General features: G+C 43.7%; 2 protein-coding genes across 4 annotated transcripts in view; both read right to left on the bottom strand.

Annotated features, from left to right (window-relative positions):
• Nucleotides 1-4,524: 4,524 nt before the first annotated feature.
• Nucleotides 4,525-18,507, bottom strand: LOC110497815 (synembryn-B). Of its 2 annotated transcripts, none has more exons than XM_021574209.2 (10): nt 18,212-18,507; nt 17,302-17,349; nt 16,570-17,190; nt 14,591-14,685; nt 11,409-11,559; nt 11,078-11,176; nt 10,626-10,770; nt 10,329-10,473; nt 9,912-10,031; nt 4,525-5,216 (listed from the first exon to the last, which is right to left on the bottom strand). In XM_021574209.2, the coding sequence occupies exons 1-10, from the start codon at nt 18,293-18,295 to the stop codon at nt 5,108-5,110; spliced, it is 1,617 nt and encodes a 538-aa protein (XP_021429884.2). In that variant the 5' UTR covers nt 18,296-18,507; the 3' UTR covers nt 4,525-5,107. The 2 variants fall into 2 exon arrangements, with proteins under 2 accessions (XP_021429884.2, XP_021429895.2); XM_021574220.2 differs by having other exon boundaries at nt 11,078-11,173; nt 18,212-18,506.
• A 4,951-nt stretch (nt 18,508-23,458) lies between these two features.
• LOC110502165 (transcription factor RFX4) overlaps nt 23,459-25,377 on the bottom strand; it is a 30,917-nt gene continuing 28,998 nt past the window's right edge. For both annotated transcript variants that reach the window (XM_036956913.1, XM_036956903.1), the window contains exon 18: nt 23,459-25,098. In XM_036956913.1, the coding sequence (XP_036812808.1) occupies nt 24,826-25,098 (273 nt within the window). In that variant the 3' untranslated portion in view covers nt 23,459-24,825. The remainder of the gene's footprint in view (nt 25,099-25,377) is intronic.

Below are 25,377 nucleotides of genomic sequence, written 5' to 3' on the forward strand. Positions count from 1 at the left end.
GCAGAAAGGAGTTCGGGTAGCCAGGCAACAACTGACGGAGTATAGTTACAATATTATTTTACAAGTTCATTATGTTCTAGCTAGAGTGAGCAGGTAGTAGTGGTCATTTACCAAGGAAAATTTTCAAATCTCTGTTCTCATTAACTGAATTATTACAGAGTGAGAATAACTATGTAATTTAACACTTTCTTTCCTCATGAGCCCTGTTTACACCTGGTGCCAACATTGGTCTGGTGTCCTTTCCCACATTCTGATTGTGCCCACATTTTTAGAACAGTATAGACATTTTAAAAAACAGATTGATCATCATTCCGACCACCTCTGGAGGTAGCCGGGACTGATTGGTGGATGAAAGCTCAGTGAGCAGATCTTCGTGAGAGTGAAATAAAAGGCTTGCAGATAGGTAGATTGGAGAGCGTTAAAATGTGGGTTGCAACACAAGGTTCCCAGTTCAAATCCCAATGCGTTTTTTGTTTAACAGTCTACCCAGCATACACTATATATACAAAAGTATGTGGACACCCCTTCAAATTTGTAGGCCACACAACCTCACAGAACGGGACCGCCGAGTACTGTAGCACCTTTGTCCTCTATTGCAACACTCACAACTGAGTTAAACTGCCTCTGGAAGCAACATCAGCACAATAACTGGTCGTCGGGAGCTTCATGAAATGTGTTTCCATGGCCGAGCAGTCTACGATCACCATGCACAATGTCGGCTGAAGTGGTGTAAAGCTCACCGCCATTGGACTCTGTAGCAGTGAAAACGCGTTCTCTGGAGTGATGAATCTGGGTTTGGCGGAAGCCAGGAGAACGCTACCTGCCCGAGGGAGGGTGGGCCAACTAAAGTTTGGTGGCTGAATAATACTGGTCTGGTGGCTGTCTTTTATGGTTCGGCTTGGCCCCTTAGTTCCAGTGAAGGGAAATCTTAAATGACATTCTAGACGATTCTGTGCTACAAACTTTGTGGCAACAGTTTGGGGAAGGCTCGTTCCTGCTTCATTCAGCATGACAATGCACAAAGTGAGGTCCATACGGAGATGGTTTGTCGATCAGAGTGGAAGAACTTGACTGGCCTGCTCAGAGCCCTGACATTAATCAAACACCTTTAGGATGAATTAGAACGCCGACTGCAAGGCAGGCCTAATCGCCCAACATCAGTGCCCTATCTCAATAATGCTATTGTGGCTGAATGGAATCAAGTCCCTGCAGCAATGTTCCAACATCTAGTGAAAAGCCTTCCAGAAGAGTGGAGGCTGTTATAGCAAAGGGGGGACCAACTCCATGATTTTGGAATGAGACAATGTACTTAATACATTTCTAGGGCTCTATTCCATCTGTATTGTGGAAGTTAAAGACAATGTTCTCGCACTCGTGGAGACTGCAATCACAGTTAACGCTGCATATGTTGGCTCGTTCGAAAATTACCTTTACATTTCTAGCGTGTAAAGGTGTCTGCATGCTTCTCATCTGAAACAGTTTGTGCATATATGACGACATTGTTCATCCACATTTTTTCTTGAGGAAGCCTAAATTCACACCCCTTTGTCAGTGATTGGTCAACAGTAGGGATTCTTCAATTAAGTATGTTGCCATTCAACAAGACTACTTGTTTTTTCACTTGAAATACTGAACCTAACATTAGTTTGATGTAAAATTGTGTGACTAAGATCTCCTAGGAAAAAACGTAAAAATGAATAACATGAGTCATTTTAGATTCATTATTGAGGACATATAAACTGGCTACGGCGTCTCAAGAGGGACAAACATTACGATTGCGAAGGTCTTTTAAGGGAATATGCAAGGCACAGGTGCTCAATTCGCCTTGGCGAGTTCCTCTAGGAGCAAACCGGACCTAGTATGCAGATGCCTCAACTCTTGATCAATACAGATTGAAGAGCCCATAATCTGACTTGTGGCATTCTTGCCCGACTACATTGCAGATGCCTGCCAGATCTCACAATGCTTGGATAGGTGTTTAACATAGATAACCACGTCATATGATAGGAATTTGGTGCCTGACCGCAAAGTCAATGAGGTGGCGCAAAACCTTTGGTTGATGCAATGCTTGTAGTCAATCACTGACTGAACAGCTATATATATATATATATATAAGAAAAAAAATACAAGTGGTGCCCTCCCCTTGCTAGTGCAGTGGACTAGGCACTGGAATAGGGACCAGATAATCACAGATTTTAATCTGCTGATGCCCTTTAACTAAATTATATATTTATAGCCCTTCCATTAAAATGTGGTTTTCTTGAACTGAAAAAGATCAAATCCAGTTCAAATCAAAATGTGGATGAAATCAGAACATGTTAGCACCAGGTATAAAGGAAGCCTCTCCACACATGCCATGACTGCAGGATAAAATCTAAGGGACAGAGACAGCGGTACTGTGCACTAACCAAAGAACCATACCCTCAACCATCCCATTTTCTTCAAATGGAGAGATGGTCAACAATGTTATAAACTCAACCTGTACAGAAGGCCTATGCATCTATTCGATATGCAGCAATATATAATATTCAAAGAAATGTAACTCAGTATCTATATACACCAGTAGATTATACATATATAAAATCAATGGCATCTTCAAAATTGTTAAAAATCTGTATGATTTTTCTAACATTTTAACACCATGCAGAATTTGTCAAATGAAAAGTAATATTTAGAAAACAGTCATTTTAACACACATTTCTGAATGTCAAGAGTCCAATGGGTAAGGTAGAAACCATTCAAATACCAAATCGGCCACCATAGGAAATTGGAATATGTTGCAGTTTTTCTCTTTAGCTTTGACTATTCCTTGGGTCTTGAGTGTGCTTATAAAGTAAATTACACACTTGAAGAAATTGCAACAAAGTTCAGGTTTAAAATAAACTATACAGCTGTGATATATGTCCACTGATATAAAATAATAATAAATAATTCATTTGCCTGGACTGTTTCAGAAGCATACAAATCAGACTGGTAGCAAAATTACTGCCCGACTTCATGCATCTCATTATTTCTCTCCATTGACTTCAGACACTCCGATGAACAGTACCAGTTAAAAATTTGGACACACCTACTCATTCAAGGCTTTTTCTTCATTTTTACTATTTTCTACATTGTAGAATAATAGTGAAGACATCAGAACTATGAAATAGCACGTGGAATCATGTAGTAACCAAAAAAAGTGTTCTACAAATCTAAATATATTTTAGATTCTTCAAAATGTAGCCACCATTTGCCTTGACAGCTTTGCACAATCTTGGCATTCTCTAAACCAGCTTCGTGAAGTAGTCACCAGGAATGCATTTCAATTAACAGGTGTGCCTTGTTAAAAAGTTAATTTGTGGAATTTCTTTCCTTAATGTGTTTGAGCCAATCAATTGTTGTGACAGGGTACAGAAGATAGCCCTATTTGGTAAAAGACCAAGTCCATATTATGGCAAGAAAAACTCATAAGGAAAGAGAAAATGACAGTCCATCATTACTTTACCACATCAATGTCAGTCAATGCAGAACATTTCAAGAACTTTGAAATTTCTTCAAGTGCAGTCACAAAAAACATCAAGCACTATGATGAAACTGGCTCTCATGAGGCATCACAGGAAAGGAAGACCCAGAGTTACCTCTGCTGCAGAGGATAGGTTCATTAGAGTTACCAGCCTCAGAAATTGCAGCCCAAATAAATGCTACACAGGAGTTCAAGTAACAGACACGTCTCAACATCAACTGTTCAGAGGAGACTGCGTGAATCAGGCCTTCATGGTCAAATTGCTGATAAGAAACCACTACTAAAGGACACCAATAAGAAAAAGAGACTTGCTTGGGCCAAGAAACACGAGCAACGGAGATTAGACCGGTGGAAATCGGTCTTTTGAGTACAAATGTGATATTTTTGGTTCCTACCACCATGTCTTTATGCGATGCAGAGAAGGTGAATGGATTATCTCTGCATGTGTGGTTCCCACCGTGAAGCATGGATGAGAGGGTGCGATAGTGTGGGGGGTGGGGCTTTGCTGGTGACACCGTTGTGATTTATTTAGAATTCAAGGCACACTTAACCAGCATGGCTACCACAGCATTCTGCAGCAATTTGCCATCCCACCTGGTTTGCGCTTAGTGGGACTATCATTTGTTTTTCAACGGGACAATGACCCAAAACACACAGCCTGGAAGTGTAAGGGCTATTTGACCCAGAAGGAAAGTGATGGAGTGCAGCATCTGATGACCTGGCCTCCACAATCACCCGACCTCAACCCAATTGAGATGGTTTGGGATAAGTTGGACCGCAGAGTGAAGGAAAAGTAGCCAACAAGTGCTCAGCATATGTGGGAACTCCTTCAAGACTGTTGGAAAAGCATTCCAGGTGAAGCTGGTTGAGAGAATGCCAAGAGTGTGTAAAGCTGTCATCAAGGCAAAGGGTGGCTACTTTGAAGAATCTCAAATACATTTTGATTTGGTTAACAATTTTGGTTACTACCTGATTCCATGTGTTATTTCATAGTTTTGATGTCTTCTATTATTCTACAATGTAGAAAATAGTACAAATAATGAAAACCTTTGACTGGTACTGTAAAACCAGTGGCTACTGCTCTGATCATCGTAGCACTAGATGTTACAACAACAACAACAAAAAGACTTCTCATCCTTATAAATATTGACACTTTAAACATATAAAGAACAAAATCTACATAATTATATCTAAGGAATGATTTCTTATCCAAGTCAAATTTGGTCAAACCCCACCCCGGCTACCATTCTTTCAGTGATTCACATCTATACAGATTACAGTACAATTTGATTAAGAGCTAATCTTCCATTCTATCAAATTTGAGAACACTGAGCAGAGAAATGGTATATCAAATAAAAATACATCTAAGTAGTAACAATGGTGTGGTCGGAACATGTGCTCGACCTTAATCCTGTCCTTTCCTGTGTCGTATCAAGTCAGGCATAAGTCAGCTTTAGAGAACAGAACAGCCTATGGGGAAAGGCCCCTTCAGTCTGACAGACAGAAGAAGACAGACATATAGACAGACAGGGGTGTGAGGAAATGGGAACTGTGTTGGACACAGCCTATTATAGGTATATGGGGTCTGGGGTGGTAGTGGCTCTAGTCTGAGTCTGAGCTGCAGCTATCAGTTGTGGGCTGTCTCAGAGCCTCCTCTAGGGGCGCCAGTGAGCCATCCCGCCTCACCCCCATGGGCCTAATCAGCTGCTGCCTGTGGAGCACAGAAACAAACATTACAAACACTATTCTCTAGGCACCAAACGGAAGAAAACAGTAGCAGGCCGGGACTACCTGAAGTTGAGGTTTCAAAATGAACATGACAGTGTTTTGATGGTGATTAGAAACATGTTAGGGTCCATTTGCAGGGTCATAAGAATATGATATTCACAACACAGTTTGGAAACCACTGCAGGAGAAAACAAAGTCACCATGGAGCTGATAGTTACACTTCTAACCAACAGAGGGGGAGTGCAGAGAAAACAGTCTCACAGACTAGTCACTCATGGCTGAGAAGAGGATGCCGTTTCTGCAGCTTAGCTACTGCATAACAAATACAGCAAAAATCTGCTGCTGTATGTAAAGGCCAGTCTTCTTAAAATGATGGCGGAAACAATAGTTATGGAACCATACAAAGACACTTACAGGACATTCCACAAATATATACATGTTTAGTCATTCAGCAGATGCTTAGTCCCAGGTGTGGATTCAGGAATCATCCTCTTCCACATGACACAATGGAGTGTCCAACGCCCACTTGTTTAATTTGGTGGACCAATCTGTTGCCAAAATCCACCTGTGCTGCTTTGAACCTCAACACCCTTTGTGTTAAGTATTCTGCACTTTCTAAACAGGCCCATTGTTGAGTGGTGGTGGTACATCTTTCTTTTCTCTTACATCCGGCACTCAAGGACCCTGGATGACGACCCTTCCCTCCTTAATTCACTCAAACACACACTCTCTCACACTTGTTGGTCATCTCCCCTTCCCCCCTCTTCAGCGGATCAGTTTAATTACAGGATCAGTGCTCTGTCTGATCTCCTCAAAGCCACACCAGGCCCTCTATCCTAATCCAATTATATCTGCACTGTGTGCCACCAGCTCCCTCTCAGATGTGATATCAGTCACAGAATTAGCCAATCAAAGCCTTAAAACCAAGGCCCCATTTGCACTATTCAAACACAAATGAACATATCATTCCTGGTTCCTCCCCCTGAGTAAAGCTCAGGAAGACTATGATAAAGAAGTCTTGGTAAAACAGGGAGGTGAGACAAGTAATATTTTGTTTGTGTGATATGAATACGGAACAAAGGAAATGTTATCTAATGTCTTTTGTCTTTGAGGTTTAGCCTACTTCAGAAAAACAGACGCACTGAAAACAGTAACACAACCAAACGGTTCCCAAGAACACTTCAGCATCTCAGACGGTTTCAGACAGAATTCTATTGGCGAACGTACAATCAATAGAGAACAAACTGGACAAGCTCCGTTCGAGACTATCCTATCAACAGCACCTGAATAACTGTAATATCCTATGTTTTTATATGCATCATTCAGAATAAACAGCAGCTTCGGGTAAGTTTAAGGGTGGAGGTGTGTGGGTCTCTTTGTTAACAGCTGGTGTGCAATCTCTAATCTTAATGACGTCTCAAGGTTTTGCTTGCCTGAGTTAGAATACCTCAAGATAAACTGCAGACCATACTATTTACCAAGATTTTTTGTAGCTGTCTAGTTACCACCACAAACCGATGTTGACACTAAGATCGCCCTCAACGAGCTGTATCGGGCCATATGGAAAGAAGAAAATGCACGTCCAGGGGCAGCAGGGATTTTAACGCAGGGAAACTGATATCTGTCTTACCTAAGTTTTAATAGCATGTCACCTGTGCAACTAATGGCAAAAAAAAAAATAGATCACCTTTACTTTACACACATAAATGCATACAAAACACTTCCTCGCCCTCCATTGGTCAAATCTGTCCATAACTCTATCCTCCAGATTCCTGCTTCAAGCTAAAACTCAAACAGGAAGTACCAGTGACACGCTCAATACGGAAGTGGTCCGATGAAAGGGATGCTAAGCTACAGGACTGTTTCACTAGCACAGACTGGAATATGTTCCAGGATTCATCCAATAACATTGAGGAGTTTACCACATTAGTCACCGGCTTCATTAATAAGTGCATTGACAATGTCCTCCCCACAGTGAGCGTACGTATGTACATTTCCCCACCAGAAGCCATGGATTACATGCGCTAAAGGGTAGAGCTGCCGCTTTCAAGGATTGGGACACTAATCCAGATGCTTATAATAAATCCCGCTACGACCTCAGACGAGCCAACAAACAGTCAAAACATCAATATAGGACTAAGATCGAATACTTCTACACCGGCTCAGACGTTCGTCGGATGTGACAGGGGTTGCAAACTATCATGGATTACAAATGGAAGCCTACCAGACAAGATACAGTCCTTCTATGCTCGCTTCGAGGAAAGCAACACAGAACTATGCCTGAGATCACCAGCTGTTCCTGGCGACTGATCTTGCACCGTAGTCGAGGCCACCGGGTTTACAGACAGATTACCAGGACATTTATTCAAATCTCTCCCTGACCCGTCTGTAATACCTACATGTTTCAAGCAGACCACCATAGTCCCTGTAGCAATGAAATGCCTTGAAAGGCTGGTCATGGCTCACAACACCATCATCCAAGACCCACTCCTATTCACATACCACCCCAACAATTCCACTCCCAACTGGTTAAGAGGAACACCTACATGAGAATGCTAATCATTGACTATAGATCAGCATTCAACACCATAGTGCCTTCCATGCTCATTAGTAAGCTCAGGACCCTGGGACTGAACACCTCCCTCTGCAACTGGATGCTGGACTTTGACTGGCCGGCTCCAGGTGGTGAGGGTAGGCAACAACACATCCGCCACGCTGACCGTCAACACGGGGGCCCCTCAGGGGTGATACTTAGTTCCCCCCCCCCATCGTACTCCCAGTTCACCAGACTCCAACACCATAATTAAGTTAGCTGATTATCACCGACAGTGACGAGACAGACTATAGGGAGGAAGTCAGAGACCTGGCAGTGTGGTGCCTGGACAACAACCTCTCCCTCAAGATGAGCAAGGCAAAGGAGATGATCATGTACTACAGGAAAAGGAGGGCCGAACACACTGTAGTGGAGCGGGTCGAGAGTTTCAAGTTCCTTGGTGTCCACCTCACCAACAAACTATCCAAACACACCAAGAAAGTTGGGTACCCAGATCCTGAAAAAGTTCAACAGCTAGCTGATGATCACCGACAGTGATGAGACAGCCTATAGGGAGGAGGTCAGTGACCTGGCAGGGTGGTGCCAGGACAACAATCTTTCCCTCAACGTCATCAAGACAAAAGGAGCTGATTGTGGACTACAAGAAACAGATGAACGAGCACGCCCCAATCCACAACGACATGGCTTTAGTGGTGTGGGTCGAGAGCATCAAGTTCCTCTGTGTCCACATCACTAAGGAATTATCATGGTCCATATAAACGAACACAGTCGCGAAGAAGGCACGACAACGCCTCAAAGTTCTACAGCTGCACTATTGCGAGCATCTTGACTGGCTGCATCACCCCTTGGTATTGCAACTGCTTGGCATCCGACCGCAAGGCGCTATAGAGGGTAGTGTGTACAGTCCAGTAAATCACTGGGGCCAAGCTCCCTGCCATCCAGGACCCATGGTGCATCCTGTCCTGTTCCCCACTCTGCACTGAGGACACAGACCAGCAGATGTAACTATGAGGGAGGGTGCGTGTGTAGGGGGTCAGACTCCGAGCATGTGTTAATTGTAGGAGCAGTTAAGCAGCGACAGAAAGCACATTCTTACGGGGCCCTGAGCCATCTCCTGAGAGCCCATCGTGGGATGTTGGGTAGGTAGGGCAGTGGCTGGCGACTATGGTGCATCCCAAATGGCACCCTAATCCCTATATAGTCTTAGCCCTGGTCAAAAGTAGTGCACTATATAGGGAATAGGGTGCCATTTGGGATGAAACCCTGTCATGAACCTCTCCCTCTTTGCAATGTCTCCTTGACACCGACCGAAACACAGCAGAAGAGAGATACAAGAGGAGGTTGGATCTGGCTTTAGAGGAAAGGAATCTGCCTCTTGTAGACAGGCACACGCGTCTCATTACGACTCAACCCCCAGTCTGTGGCTGAACAATGACAATGTCAGCTTTTCTTGTGCCTGTAAATGTATTCAGCCCTCCACCCCCATGACTCCCTCTATAATTGTACCTATGTCGCAGTCCCACTCCCCTGTCAGTTAGCAGACAATGTTTGGCTCCAGGGCTGAATGAGAAAGCTGAATAAAGGGAGGTAGACACGTATATGTTATTATAAACCCTGACAAAGCGCCACATAAAGGAGTAGAAAGGAGCCGATGGCTGCCGACCCCACTGTGTGGTCTAATTAGGACGCTAATTAATGGCGTGCTGGTAATGATGCTGCAGCGACATGCCGACGGCTTCCATCGACTCCAGCTGAATGCAGGGACGGAGGCGGCGTTAAGGCCGGGGTCTAATTGCGCACCAGGGCTAACGGCAGGAGATTCTTTCTCTAATGAACTGGTTGGCAGGGAGCGCACTCAGTGTCGCTCAACCTCTCATCCGCATCATTCTTTGACTAGCGCTAGGTTCTGTTCGCTAAGGAAAGGTCAGTGTGAATGAAGACCGCAGACGTTCAGGTTAAGGGGGATAAATAATAAGCCATAGGGGATCATTCAAACAGGATACACAGCTGTATAGTCCAGAGAGGTTAATCATCTGGCATAGAGTGTTACAATGAGTTACTATGGCAAACATAACGGTTGTTGTTGCATTCATACATGATGAGGTTGTATGGTGGTTGGCTTACCTTGACAACTTGTCGAACATATTGACTAGTTCCTGGGCCTCGTACTCTTTCTGCTCCTCAGTCATCTCTTCTATGGGGTTAGGCATGGGTTCCTCCACGTGGCCCGTGATGGGATTGATGCTGAGACAGAGACAACAGAGCAGATAAGACAGAGGGAAGACTTCGGTGATTATGACCCAATGCTAGGCTGTCCTGAATGTTTTAGATTGAGTGTATCACAGAAGGGGTGTCATGTAAAAGTGATTGATGATACACCCCTTGGCACTATGGATTATGCTGTAGTTAAAAGTAAATCAATATACTGGTCACTTTAACGACACACCCTAAAGCCAACCCAACAATTCATCCCTACATTTAGCAATTCAAATCAATTCATGCGTGTTTATGGTCCTATATTTAAAGCTCCTGCCTACTCACAAAGGTTTAGCCGATTTGTACTCTTCAGTGTCAGAGTTTTCGTCATCTGAATACTTTGTCTCTCCTCGCCCCCCTGCCAGCAGGCCTCGAGCCACCAGGAGTCCTGCTGCATTACCATATCCTGTGTACTTCAACAGGTTGTCCACTGGAAGAATAGAGGGGGGCAGGGGATCAGTACAACACTACTGTATGTAGGATTTATACATCAGGGTTGCATTGACATTAACACATTTCAGTGTGAAACTCAACTTCGCCAACTCATACAGCGTGCTCCATCTCCCTCTTTCGCTCTCTCACCGTTCTCTTTGCAGAGGACAAATAGGAACTCTGCTGCGCTCTGCTTCACACCCATGTCCACGTGGGTCATGAGACGCACCAGTTTGTTCCTGATGGTGGACCCGATCTCCGGCCGGACCTTGACCTCCTTCAGAGGGGGCAGCACCTGGAAACACACACAGCCAATGGCGGCTGAGCCACAATGAAAACTGACACGGTAGTACACTAGACTTCTGAACGGAGTGATCAGGCCAGCGCATGATGCGTCACAGCTGGATTTAGTTAGAAGACATATTTTAACAATATCAATATGAGATGTCACCAAGATCTGTCATCAATATGCATTTCATATCCCACTCAAGAGGTTTTAAAGATCTTAATTTGGCATCACTTTGTGTGTCCGGATCAGGACAGATTACAAAATACACAGAAAGTGTGTTTGTCCGAGGCCACTCCCACTCCAGCTCCAGTACCTGTGTCTTGATGTATCTGCGGATCTCCCTGTGGTACCTGGAGCCCTCTGTCAGCAGGCTGAGAACTGGGGTCAGCCCCTCTTTGTAGTTGGCGCCCTGCTTGGAATGGGGCACACATGAGGCATGTGACAGCAAGCATTCCCACAGAGGCACTATAGCAGTGGTGTGGTTCATAGAAATACTAATTATTCAGGAATTAAAGCAATTCTATTTATATGGTGTGTGGCCAGCTACTAATAGGATGGCCAAAATGTCCACATCTTTTAATTTGCTGACCGCAATGTAGTCGATCTCAAATAGGCAACAATGTCTCTGGTCCACCTGTTCTTACCTTGTCTATCCTCTTCTCCATGAAGTCCAGTAGCACCTGCACAACGTCCATGTTCTTCCCGCTGTACTCCTCCTGGCCCCCCTGGACGGGCACATCAATCAGCACATCCAGACAAGACACAGGCAGGTTACTAAGCAAATTGATTGCGTGGCTGGAGGAGAAGGAAGGAAGGAAAGTGGTTAATGTACTGGTTATTATGAATGGTCATTAAGAAATGGTTACCTAATTCCTCAGTTTAAACAGACTAGTACTAAAGGTCTACTCTGGAGTCTGGACAATGGGCTAAACCCCTGTGACCAGAGGGACACAACAACAGAATCCATAGGGCCACGGGGTGTATCATCAATCACTTCTACATGACACTCCTGCAGTGCCACTATCTAGCCAAACATTCTCGTATATCCTTCTAAAGAAAGCTTTGTCATTAATTCCCATCAACGAGATGTACAGATAAGACAATGCCATATACACTGAGTCTACAAAACATTAAAAACACCTGCTCTTTCCATGACATAGCTTTCACCTGGTCAGTTTATGAGCTCTTACTGATGTTACTTGATAAATCCACATCAAATCAGTGTAGATTAAGAACAGGAGACAGGTTAAAGAAAGATTTTTAAGCCTTGAGACGATTGAGACATGGATTGTGTATGTGTGCCATTCAGAGGGAGAAGTGGCAAGACAAAATATTTAAGTGCCGAACGGGGTATGGTAGTATGTGCCAGGTGCACCGGTTTGTGTCAAGAACTGAAACGCTGCTGGGTTCACACACACAACAGTTTCCTGTGTGTATCAAGAATTGTCCACCACCCAAAGGACTGCCAGCCAACTTGACAAAACTGTGGGAAGAATTGGGAGTCAACATGGGCCAGCATCCATGTGGAACGCTTTCGACACCTTGCAGAGTCCTAGCCCCGACGAATTGAGGCTGTTCTGATGGCAAAAGGGGGGTGGGGGGGTTGCAACCCAACATTAGGCAGGTGTTCTTAATGTTTTGTACACTCAGCATACATTTCCTCTAAAAACAGTCTTGGTTTAAAGTTTATACTTTCTCATGAACTGGATTCTGTCACTGTTGACGACAGAGAGTAATCATTGGATGGTAATTAATTAGCCTAATTCGCACGAACCATCTGATGAATGTGTACTTAATGTAATCAAATCAAATCTAGAGTCAGCTTTCTATTTCACAACAAAGCCTCCTTCACTCACACTGCAAAACTTACCCTGGTAAAACTGACTATCCTACCGATCCTCGACGATGTCATCTACAAAATAGCTTCCAATACTCTACTCAGCAAACTGGATGCAGTTGATCACAGTGCCATCCGTTTACTAAAGCACCTTATACCACCCACCACTGTGACCTGTATGCTCTAGTCGGCTGGCCCTCACTACATGTTCGTCGCCAGACCCACTGGCTCCAGGTCATCTACACGTCTATGCTAGGTAAAGCTCCGCCTTATCTCAGTTCACTGGTCACGATGGCAACACCCACCCGTAGCACGCGCTCCAACAGGTGTATCTCACTGATCATCCCTAAAGCCAAAACCTCATTTAGCCGCCTTTCCTTCCAGTTCTCTGCTGCCTGCGACTGGAACGAATTGCAAAAATCTCTGAAGTTGGAGACTTTTATCTCCCTCACCAACTTCAAACATCTGCTATCTGAGCAGCTAACCGATCGCTACAGCTGTACATAGTCCATCGGTATCATCCCCATACTGTTTTTATTTATTTACTTTTCTGCTCTTCTGCACACCAGTATCTCTACCTGCACATGTTCATCTGATCATTTATCACTCCTGTGTTAATCTGCTAAATTTCAAATTATTCACTCCTATTACCTATTTATTGCCTACCTCCTCATGCCTTTTGCACACAATGTATGTAGATTTTTTTTTCCTACTGTGTTATTGACTTGTTTATTGTTTACTCCATGTGTAACCATGTGTTGTTGTCTGTTCACACTGCTATGCTTTATCTTGGCCAGGTTGCAGTTGCAAATGAGAACTTGTTCTCAACTAGCCTACCTGGTTAAATAAAGGTGAAATAAAATAAAAATGAAATAAAACCTCTTGGGTAGGGGGCAGTATTTTCATGTCCAGATGAAAAGCATGCCCAAAGTAAACTGCCTGTTACTCAGGCCCAGAAGCTAGGATATGCATATAATTGGTAGATTTGGATAGAAAACACTAAAGTTTCTAAAACTGTTAAAATAATTTCTGTGAGTATAACAGAACTGATATGGCAGGCGAAACCGAGGACAAACCATCCCAAAAAAAAAGAACATTTCAGCCTACCACTATTTTCAATGGCTGTCACTTATAATATAAGGCGAAGTCCTCTCAGATTGAAGTTCCTAGGGCTTCCACCAGTTTCAGGCTGGTTTTTGGAAAAATTTGTATAGTTTATTTACGTATTAGGGTACCTAAGGTTTGATTATAAATGTTGTTTCAAAAAGTTTATTAGTAACGTTTGGGATTCATTTTGTATGCATTTTGATGGAAGGAAACTGGGTGGATTATTGACTGGATAAAAAAGACATTATCGAACAAAAGGACCATTTGTGTTGTAACTGGGACCTTTTGGTGTGCCAACAGAAGATCAAAGGTAAGGCATTTTTTATATCGTTATTTCTGACTTGTGTCGCACCTGCCAAGTTGAAATATGTTTTTCATGGTTTTGTATGCGGGGCGCTGTCCTTAGATAATCGCATGGTGTGCTTTCGCCGTAAAGCCTTTTTGAAATTTGACACAGCTGCTGGGTTAACAAGAAGTTAAGCTTTATTTTGATGTATTACACTTGTGATTTTATGAAATGTAGTTTGAATTTCGTGCTCTGCAATTTCACCGAATGTTGGCCAGGTGGGACGCTACCATAAGAAGTGAACCAGGTAAGACCCACTGGAGGTTAAAAACCTATTTTGTGAGGGCGACCTGGCAAGAAGGCAAAACAGGGAAATAGCAGTGTATACATAAAATATTACAAGAAAAAAAAAAAATACACAAGACAAGTTAGAGACAAGTTAGATACATTTCAAGATTAGAAACAACTGCAGCTATCACAAAACAGTGTCGTCAATCAGAGTCTTAAAAACTCCCCTAACTTTAATATATTTTGATACTTTAAGGATGCAGTTTAGCTCTGTTGTGTGGAGAGCAATGAGCAGAAGGGTTTCCAACCTGTGTGCTTCCTCTGTTTTGTCCTCTGCCTGAGTCTTTAGCATCAATAGATGGCGAATGATGGCAGTGATGAGGCAGAGCTGGTGGTCACCATCCTATCAAATGAAGGATGTACAACAGCATGATTCTCAGAAGCATTTCACTGGTTAAAACAAAAGGAGGGGAGGGTCTAAGCAAGTAGGGGTAAGCAGGATAAAATTTGCTGTGGGAGAAGTGGGAAGGGGTCATCTCAAAAAGAAGAAAAAGAGCAAAAGAGAGACTTACTATGGAGATTGAGGTCACACCTAAAACCTGACTCACAGGCTTTCCATGCCATGCAAATGAGCATGTGGGATTGACTTTTGAGGTGAACACAGGGCTATTCTGATTAACGCTGAAGTGGGAGGGACTTAACAAGATGTCAGCTACAATGGTGAGAGGCAAGCATGGAGAAAATGTATTTGGACAAATTGAAGCACAATATGAGCTAGCAGTTAAAGCAGACAGCTCTCCTAACCAGCCTGAATTAGAAAACTATTCTCAAATAAATAACTATCAAAGACACGATTGGCATGACATATCAGAGACATTCATTACCAGATCCAACAGATTCATATCTTGATTTAGCAGGGGGACGTGTCCCTCTGCTTCATTCTGTGATGCTATAGGTTGAGCGAATGCTGAAGGGGCTGAGTGACGTAAGAATTTCACTAGTCCCCCCATGGCTAATCGAGAAAGTTGTGAAGGTGCCAAAGTGGCTTAAGAGAGGTCAGATAGCTGATAAACCTCATATTGCCGCATATGTTTTGTTAGTGCTTTCCATTAAGGGATAGAGAAGCTGGCCGTTTCCATGAGCTAGCATCAACAGTCACTCAACAAAGCCAAGTCTTGTTGATACACTATTGATACCTTGCATGCTTTGGTTGATACCTTCAACCAAAGCATGCAAAGTTTGGTGGCTTCAATGCTGAATTCTAAATATTCACAGGGGAGATGTAAAGAGATGTGTCCATCTACAGCCAGGGCGATGCAATGCATTTCTGTTCATGCAGTATCTCTAAACACATGCACTGTGCTCATGGCTGCAGTGTCTAGCCTTCTGTGAGCTCTGAATACACACACAGTTTATTAGGTACACCCATCTAGTACCGGCTCGGACCCCCCTTTGCCTACAGACCAGCCTGAATTCTTTGGGTATGGATTGTACAAGGTGTCAGAAACATTTGTTGCTCAATTGGTATCAAGGGATCTAAAGTGTGCGTGGAAAACATTCCAACACCAGAACCCCACCGCCACCTCCACAGCCTGTACCAAATCCTGACTCTGCCATCAGCATGACGCAACAGGAACCGGTATTCGACAGACCAGGCAATGTTTTTCCACTCAATTGTCCAGTGTTGGTGATTGTGTGCCCACTGGAGCCACTTCTTCTTGTTTTTAGCTAAATGGGAGTAGAACCCGGTTTGGTTGCAATAGCCCATCTGTTGCAATAGCCCATCTGTGACAAGAATCGACAAGTTGTGCGTTCCAAGATGCCGTTCTGCACACCACTGTACTGCACCGTTATTTGTCTGTTTGTGGTTTGTTAGCTTGCACGATTCTTCCCATTCTCCTTCGACCTCTCATCAACGAGCTGTTTTCACCCACAGGACTGCTGCTGACTGGATGTTTTTTGTTTGTTGCAGGATTCTCTGTAAACCCTAGACACTGTCATGCGTGAAAATCCCAGAGGGCGTCCATTTCTGAGACACTGGATCCACCGCACCTGGACTGACGATCAGACCACACTCAAAGTCACTTACGTCACTTGTTTGGCCCATTCTAATATTTAATCGAACAGTAACTGAATGCCTCGATGTCTGCCTGTTTTACATATCAAGCCAACTGATCCATTTTCGTGAACCTAATAAACTGTCCGGTGAGTGTACATTACAAACACTGAGTACATATCCTCTTTAAAAACAATGTTTAACAGACTGAGTGTAACTGTATAAACTTACCTCGTCGCTAGTGTCAGACAGTGTGAGGTTGAACAGGGCTTTCAGGGCCTCCATGGCCCTCTCATTGTCTTCTGCAGGGATGGGCAGGGCCTGGGGGTCTAGAGGGGCCACCTCGTAGGGGCCCACCCAGCGTACATCCAGGGTACACTCCAGCACCTCTTTGAGGAGCCCCACGGCACACAGCTCCCTCCGGAGTGCCCCCCGGACGTCTGGTCGCAGCGCCGAGAGCAGGAAGAGCAGGCGCAGAGAGAACAGGCCCACCTCGTGGCGCCCAGTGCGGGCGGCGTGCAGGCGGGCACACAGACCCCGTGCAAGCTGCACGTCGGCACCCACCTGCTGCGCTGCTGTGCTGTTGAACACCACGTTACACAGGCACTTGAGGGCCTCCACAACTACCCTCTCTTTCTCCTCTATCTGGACCTCCCTCTGCAGGCAGTCACCCCCTTCCGCTCCCCCCCTCAACCGGGCCAGCCCGGCCAGGACCAACATGCCCTCCCGGGTTCCCACAGGGCCCAGGACCCGCTTGTCTCGGGACAGAATGCGGAGGGTCTCCAGGCAGGTACTCTGACAGCGGGGCCCAACCTGCCTCCCCAGCACAGTCAGTAGGCCCTGACACAGCCTCTGCACAGGGAGAGAGAGACTGTTGGTTCACCATCAAACACACAAGGGAGCAGAAGCATCCGGCTATAAGTGAAAGTAAAGCATCAGACAACGCAAAGAGCGTTTACTTACACTTCGTAGATCCTCCCCTTTTGGGTCAAAGGTGAATGTGAGATTATTCTGAAAATACAAAACAATGCCCAATGAGACAAAAGTCAAATGCATATTCCTTTGCTAAATGTGTTTTATAACCTTCATCTATGCAACAGTGCATGAAGAAAGTAGCATATTCTCAGTAATGTCATCTGGAATAAATTTGTTTCTAAAATACAGTAACAGATAAGCAGAAGAGGCTGCTGGTCATTGATAACTAGAGATGTGCAAACTGATCAGAACTACGAGTGCATTACCTATAATGCGTAATGTGTAAGACACTCTCGGTCAGAGGATGGTGGGAAGAGCTATAGGAGGATGGGCTGTTTGTAATGGCTGGAATATAATAAATTGGAACAGAGTCTAAAGTAGTTTCCATTTGTTTGATACTGGTCCATTTATTCCATTCCAGCCATTACAATGAGCCCATCCTCTGTTCTGGGTATAAGTGACAGCCACCAACCGCGTTGGCTACCAAGCTCAAGTCACCGCAGGAAGAGCTGCAATAGCTGTTACTAAATGGGAGCTAGATACACAAAATATAATTAAACTGTAAAGTAAACTAGCTACAAAATAACGTTAAGCATGCTGTCATTGCATGCACACATGGTTAGAAAGAGATACCCTGCAATTTTTGGACAACATCACCCAACCAACTAGCAGCAACCAAGCCATGATGAAAATATGCTAATCACTTCCTGCAACACAACAATGGGCATTAAACTCGTTGATTCCATGCAGAGGGGAGTTCTAGCTAGACATGTCGTTTTAGTACTCATTTTCGCAGCTATGATTATGTAAATGTTTTTAGATGGCTAGCTAGCAAGCTAAATTAGCTAGCTAATGACTTTGTTTGGGTAGACGTCAAAGCAAGGAGAATCCCACCCACCTCTCCGTTGTACTGGTGCAAAAGCATTTCAATGTCCTCTTCATTGTCAGTTTGAAGCTGCAACAGGATAATGTTTAAATCCATTATTCAAATATTTCACTGACAATTCAATAATTGTAATGTTAGTGCAAGTCTCTGAACAAATGACACCCTATTTCTCTCTATTCATCTGACACAGCTGGCTCCGGTTAGGCTAGCTCATAGAGATATATAGAGGACTCATGTTTATATCTGTGCCACAATAGCGTATGTGACAGCATGGGTAGGTCATTGACAAGTATGGTTAAAAGCATACTTGGACTGTGTCTGAAAGTGGGCGTTACAAAAGAAGTGGGTGGATCAACAGGGGTGGGTGTAATGTAACATCAGCGCTCTGTTATTGGTTAGACCGGCCATAGCCAAGGACACTGCCAGTCAGCTGAATGTTTACATAACAGGTTAAGAGAGCTAATGTAGCAGGTTAGGATACTTAACGTGGCAGGTTAGGAGAACTAATGCAGCAGGTTAGCTAAATTAAAGTGTCAGGTTAGGAGAATGAGGATAAGTTTAGGAAATCAAATCAAATTTTATTTGGGGTAGGGGTAGGCTGTCATTGTAAATAAAAATGTGTTTTTAACTGACAAGCCTAGTTATATTAAATAAAGGTTAAATATAAATAAAGAAATACAACCTTACCGTAAAATGCTTACTAATAACAAAAGGGTTAGACTTTGCTAACATTCTACAATTGTCAACAATCAACTCATCCTTGCAGCCCAATCAGCCAGGTAAAACATTCCTGAGCGGAAACAAATCTGCCCAATTAGCGGATTTGGTAGATCCACCCTCTTCTTTTGTCACTCCCACTTTCAGACACACTCCATGTATGCAATTACCCATGACTCACCATTGAGTCTACAACCCATAGGAATCCTCACACTGTAGACTACTTTAAAATAGCGGAAGCATGGTGGACGCCAACAATGTTTGGCCACTAGAGGCCTCTATCATTCTCTATGGGCTAGCTACACTCCTCTTTCGTGTTTCAAATTTCACCTGTAAACGTCATATTCTCATCGAACGAGTGCACGCGGTGTTCAAGACGTGCAATGATGTACATTAAAAGTGCGTCAATATTACTATATTTTTATTTTTATGGGGTTTTGTCTTGTCTTCTTTGCCCTTCTAACCATACTGCCGACAGACTTTGATATGAAAAGGTCTATGCACGCGCTTGTCATCATTATGTAAAATAGGCAGCGCTTGTCTCTCATGTATATCTATGAATTATTTCTGCATTTCCTGTCTCCTGTTATCTGTATCTATGTTCACTGTAGGCCTAATCAGATCAGCGCATGTTCAATTGTCTTTGTCTATCTACACTCGGGGCATTTTCAATGCTGGTCAGTAGATCACAGAATCAAGGGCATAACATGGTCATAAAAATGGCATCACACGTCATTCATACCGTAATGCAGTGGTATTCAAAGTCGGGGTCGAGACCCGGGGAATTGCAATGGAGTTGCCAAAATATAAAAATAACAAATAAATTGTTGCGTTGTTCAGGATAGGCAGGCAAGCATGATCTTTCTTTTGACAAACATATCAAGAATATTTCAAGGGCAGCTTTTTTCCATCTTCCTAACATTGCAAAAAATCTGAATCTTTTTGTCCTAAAATGATGCAGAAATGCATAATGATGCTTTTGTCACTTCTAGATTAGATTACTGCAATACTCTACTCTTCGGCTACCCTGATAAAGCACTAAATAAACTTCTATTAGTTCTAAACATGGCTGCTAGAATCCTGACTAGAACCCCCCAAAAATGGATCATATTACTCCAGTGCTAGCCTCTCTACATTGGCTTCCTCTTAAGGCTAGGGCTGATATTAAGGTTTTACTGCTAACCTACAAAGCATTACATGGGTTTGCTCCTACCTATCTCTCCGATTTGGTCCTGCCGTAAATACCTATACATACACTACAGTCACAAAACGCAGGCCTCCTTATTGTCACTAGATTTTCTAAGCAAACAGCTGGAGGCAGGGCTTTCTCCTATAGAGCTCCGTTTTTATGGAATGATCTGCCTACCCATGTGAGAGACGCAGACTCGGTCCTTTAGGTCTTTAATGAAGACTCATCTCTTCAGTAGGTCCTATGATTGAGTGTAGTCTGGCCCAGGCGTGTGAAGGTGAACGGCAAGGCACTGTAGAGACAAACTGCTCTTGCTTTTTCTGCCTGGCCGGCTCCCATCTTTCTACTGTGATTCTCTCCCTTTGACCTTATTACGGGGGTTGAGTCATTGGTTTATTAGTGCTCTTCCATGCTGTCCCTAGGAGGGGTACATCACTTGAGTGGGTTGAGTCACAGACATGATCTTCCTGTCCAGTTTTGCGCCCCCTCAAGCTTGTGCGGTGGAGGAGATCTTTGTGGGCTATACTCAACCTTGTCTAAGGGTAGTAAGTTGGTGGTCTGTTGATATCCCTCTAGTGGTGTTGGTGCTGTGCTTTGGCAAAGTGGGTGGAGTTATATCCTGCCTGGTTGGTCCTGTCCGGGGGGATCGTTGGACGGGGATACAGTGTCCCCCGACCCACCTCTGTCTCAGTCTCCACTATCTAGGCTGCAAGAGTCTATCTGCTGGGGGGCTAGAGCCAGTCTGTTACATCTGGTGTAATTCTCCTGTCTTATCTATTGTCCTGTGTGAATTTAAGTATGCTCCCTCTAATTCTCTCTCTCCCGGAGAACCTGAACCCTAGGATCATGCCTTAGGACTACCTGGCCTGATGACTCCTGGCTGTCCCCAGTCCACTTATTCGTGCTGCTGCTCCTATTTCAATTGTTCTGCCTGTGGCTAAGGAACCCTGCCTGTCCTGTTCACTGGATGTGTTACCTTTTCCTGGGCCTGCTATTTTCGACTCTCTCTCTCTCTACCGCACCTGCTGTCTCGACCTCTGAATGCTTGGCTATGAAAAGCCAACTGACATTTACTACTGAGGTACTTACCTGCTGCCCCTTCTACAACCATGCTGGTCATTCTAGCTCTAAATGACCATGTACTCTTATAATCTCCACCTGGCACCGCCAGAAGTTCCTGAATTTTTAGGGAGTTTTTCCTAGCCACCGTTCTTCTACACCTGCATTGCTTGCTGTTTTGGGTTTTAAGCTGGGTTTCTGTATAGCACTTTGTGACATCTGCTGACGTAAAAAGGGCTTTATAAAATACATTTGATTGATAACTGTTTGTGCCAGGACTATGTAAATCCAGTACATCATCTGTCATTAATTACAGCTTCATATTCGTTTTTATGATGGAGGCAGTGGTGTGTATTCATGGATGCCAAAGGAAGCCAGGCTTTCCCCAAAAATTGACCAAGAAAAAAGAAAAAAAACATACAAAATAATGTATCTTTCGTCTCTCTGTGTTTCATACATTTCATTCCATTTGCAAGAGGACAAATGTATCTTACCGGAAAAAGCATCTGAGCGAATGAAATAGCCCCTGGCGTAATGTTTCCCATGAAAGAAAGTTAGGCTAGCTAGCAAGCATTTTAGCCAAGTAGCCTAGGACAACAACAACTAAAAATGTGTACTGTATGACAGTCATAGACCATTTAGGCAACATGAAAGAGGAGGATGGCATTCGCATTTCTCTACGAGTAGGGTAAGTCTACATGTTTTTTTCTACTTGCACGCACGCACGCACATCACACACACACACACACAGAAATCAGTACCATGGACAGCCACATTATATTTAGCTTATGTTGATTGGACTAAATCATTTTTGGTATCTTTTAGTTGTCACTGTATTAAACTATAGCTGATTAGATTATGTTGAAGTTGAAATGGTGCTGGAATACTGGAGGCAGCTCCTGTTTTCTTTCAACTTGCTGTAACTCTCCGTGGTTCTAAATCAATCGTTTTTTAGTAGTCTGAAAATGTTGGAGATATTGCCTTGCTTGACCATGCAATATGTTTTGTGAACTTAAACAGACAGATATTGATTTCTGGTTTTGTAATGAAACAAATTTGTGGTTGAATTTATTCTGTTTTCTTATTGTCTCGGCCTTGGGCCTATATATCACGGTGTTGAGGCATATGAACTAACCGGTTATTGAGCAAGCAGCACAATTATCACAACATATAGGTTGTAATGTTTTTTTGGGGGGGGGTTTGGCTTCCCCAGTGATTTTACCCACGCACCGCTACTGGATGGAGGGTGTCTTTATCCTTCCCTTACGCCCTACTGGCAAGCTAGTCAGTCATTTATCCTCATTCTGGAACTGGAAATAGAAATTGTCATAGCTCTTGAATTTGAAATTACAATTTTCTAAATTAACTCATCCCCCTGCAAGGGGAAAAGGATTTTAGATGTGGTAAGCAAGTGCCAAGGGGGTATGATATTATAGTGCTGGTTCTCATCTGCATTCTGATACCTCCCCAATGGCCCAGACTGCTCTAAGCTGATGTTGAGTGTTTGTGATAAGGCCTATAGTCTTTCAGGACTGTATGCTTTTCCCATGTTCATTGCATTTGTAACCTTTTTACCGAATGGGCCTCCAGCATGCAGAACCTTGGTTGTGAACTTTTATGGTGTCCAGGAAAATGGGCTCACAGCATAGGGGATCTGCATTCAAAAAAATGTAAGAAAATTTGAAGGTCAAAGGTTACGGGACCGACGTGTGATGACCACACCCCAGCAGAAGCTGCTCTTTATAGAAATGTAATTCTTTCCGCAGTGTGGCTCTCGTTTCTTGCCCAGCCCCCACTGGGTTCCCAGTCTTCCCAATGCTGGCAAGTGATTGGAGTAAAAAATCAGCTCAGAGGATTTGAAAAGACTTGGTCCCCTTTGTCAACATCAAACGCAAATTGGGTTTTAAGGCAGGGGTTGTTGTGCAATGATATACAACACCAAATATTCAACCAAGAGCTACGATGTAGTGATCTTTCACGCAAGCCAAACTGCAAGTCAGTTAAGGTGTGTGGTGTGTCATTGCATTTTAATACTGAACACTCCCCTGAAAATGTATTGATCAATATTTCCAAAGAATGATTAGCGTATCATCAATATCAATAAATAATAGTGACAGTTTATCAGTCAGACAAGTTACATTGGAGAATTTCAGTGGAAAGAAACTAGCCTGGCCAAAACTATGAGGTTGAACAAGGTTTGTAGGCTATACACAAACAGACTGCAGAACAGTGAAATGTTCATTACCAATGGTATGTGTTTGAGAGAAGAGAAGAAAGAAATGAGAACATTTGAATTGGGGTTTTAGAAATTATTTATGTGGCAACAAATAATTCCACATACATATCAGTTTAAACTGTAACAGTTGCCACCACTGAAGTTGTCGAGTGCTTGTATTTACAGAAAAAAGTGACTATAGTTCATGTGTGTTACACTTTGATATTTCTTTCCTTTTTATTCCTACCCATAGGGTAATAGGTCCACAGTAGCTTTGCGTGCATTATAAAACACACACAACTAGGTTAATGTTTCCTTAACTATATCCATAAAAAAACGAAAACAAAATACCAACTGTAACACAGAAAACAAAAAAGAACACAATGTTACAAAGTTACAGAGAATATATCTATAGTGTCTTCCTCATCCCACAAATACAGCAACAGAGGTTGTGACACAACACACAAATAATCTGGCTGAGGCACAGCACTCGATCATTTAAAAAAACTATTCATGTGAAACTGACAAGCTAATAAAGGCTCTCCACATGTTTAGCTTTGTCTCAGCCATAAACTTCTCTCATAGTTTGGCTGTATGCCAATTGACATGACAGGGCTCCAGTGGTGAAACATTAAGGCAATCCATCCTGGGTTGTATTCATTAGGCACCAAACGGAAGAAAACAGACAAACAGGGAGCGACAACCTTAATTTATCACATAAGAAACATTCATGTTCATTTTCCGTTCCAAAATGTATTGCTACGGTGTGCCCTAATGAATATGACCCTGGTTTTGCAGCAGGCTAGCATGTCTTCTGGACAATGTCGCAGAGGCCTACTCTGAGTAAGTGTTGACCAAGAGAAAATGGTGTGCATCGTTAAAATACTGTACTGACGTCAGCCACAGTATACAACGTAAACAGAGTTCCGTACATTAGTGTCCCAGTACAGTGAGGGAGGGGTGATGATCAGTGTTTGTTGACTTGGCAGGTTGCCGGGCAGGGATGGGTGTTCATTAACTGAAAAGGCACAGCTGGGCAGTCTCACACTGCACACTTCCACATGTGAGATTCTTCCGACTGCCTCTGTTTCTATAATCCCAAAGGGTTTGCACAGCCATTTTCTGCAAACAACAAACCACCACCATTGAGGCGATTATTGCCCTCAATAGACTAGGCCTAAGCTACAATATTCTGATTGTGTAATGTGAGAAGAAGTCCTGAATCTTGTTTGTCTGTGCTGTGGCCTGCGGGTCAAGTTAACAAGGTTACCCAGTTTTGATACTCTCCAGCCTCTCTCCCCTACCATTACACTGATACTCCTGATTAGGTGCCTCTGGGTCGTGTTGGGGAAAGGCAGTGGGACGTTTGCATCCAGAGGCTTGGCAGGCTGCTTGGGCATGACTGTGCCCAGGACAGCTCCGCTCTCTGAGGGATGAGTAGGAAGCCTACTTGGCCCAGCCTGTGGTGGCCTCTCCATTTATGTAAGCGAAGCCGGGAAAGTGTTGTGAGTGTTCGTATTCAGAGTTCCTGCGAGGGGCCAGGGGGGAGTACATGTCTCCAGAGGCGGCGTAGCGGGAGGAGTGCATAGGGGGACTGGTGTAACAGCTGTTGGCTGGGGAGACATCCGCCCACCGTGGGGCCACGGGTGTAGGGTGCAGCCGAGGAGCACCTCCCATCAAGCATGGCTCCATCCGAGACATCTGGCTATTGAGCGGGTACTGCCGAACAGAAGAGAATATAGGGTTTTAGGGTGATGGTATTATATGTAACATGTATGTATCATATCTAGGGCTGGGCTTTTCCCTGAATGCATGACCTGACAGGAGAAACCCCAGCCCCTAGTTAGGCTATAGCTGAACTCCAGAGATGTCCCTGGTCACGTAAAATTACCAGGCAAAACTCCTGGCCCTGATGTAATAATTCATGTGAAACATAATAACACATCCTTACTTTCTCTGTAACACTATGATGTTTATAATTCACAATAAATCAAATAA

This window comes from Oncorhynchus mykiss, chromosome 2 (genome assembly GCF_013265735.2).
Source record: "Oncorhynchus mykiss isolate Arlee chromosome 2, USDA_OmykA_1.1, whole genome shotgun sequence".
NCBI lineage: Eukaryota > Metazoa > Chordata > Actinopteri > Salmoniformes > Salmonidae > Oncorhynchus > Oncorhynchus mykiss.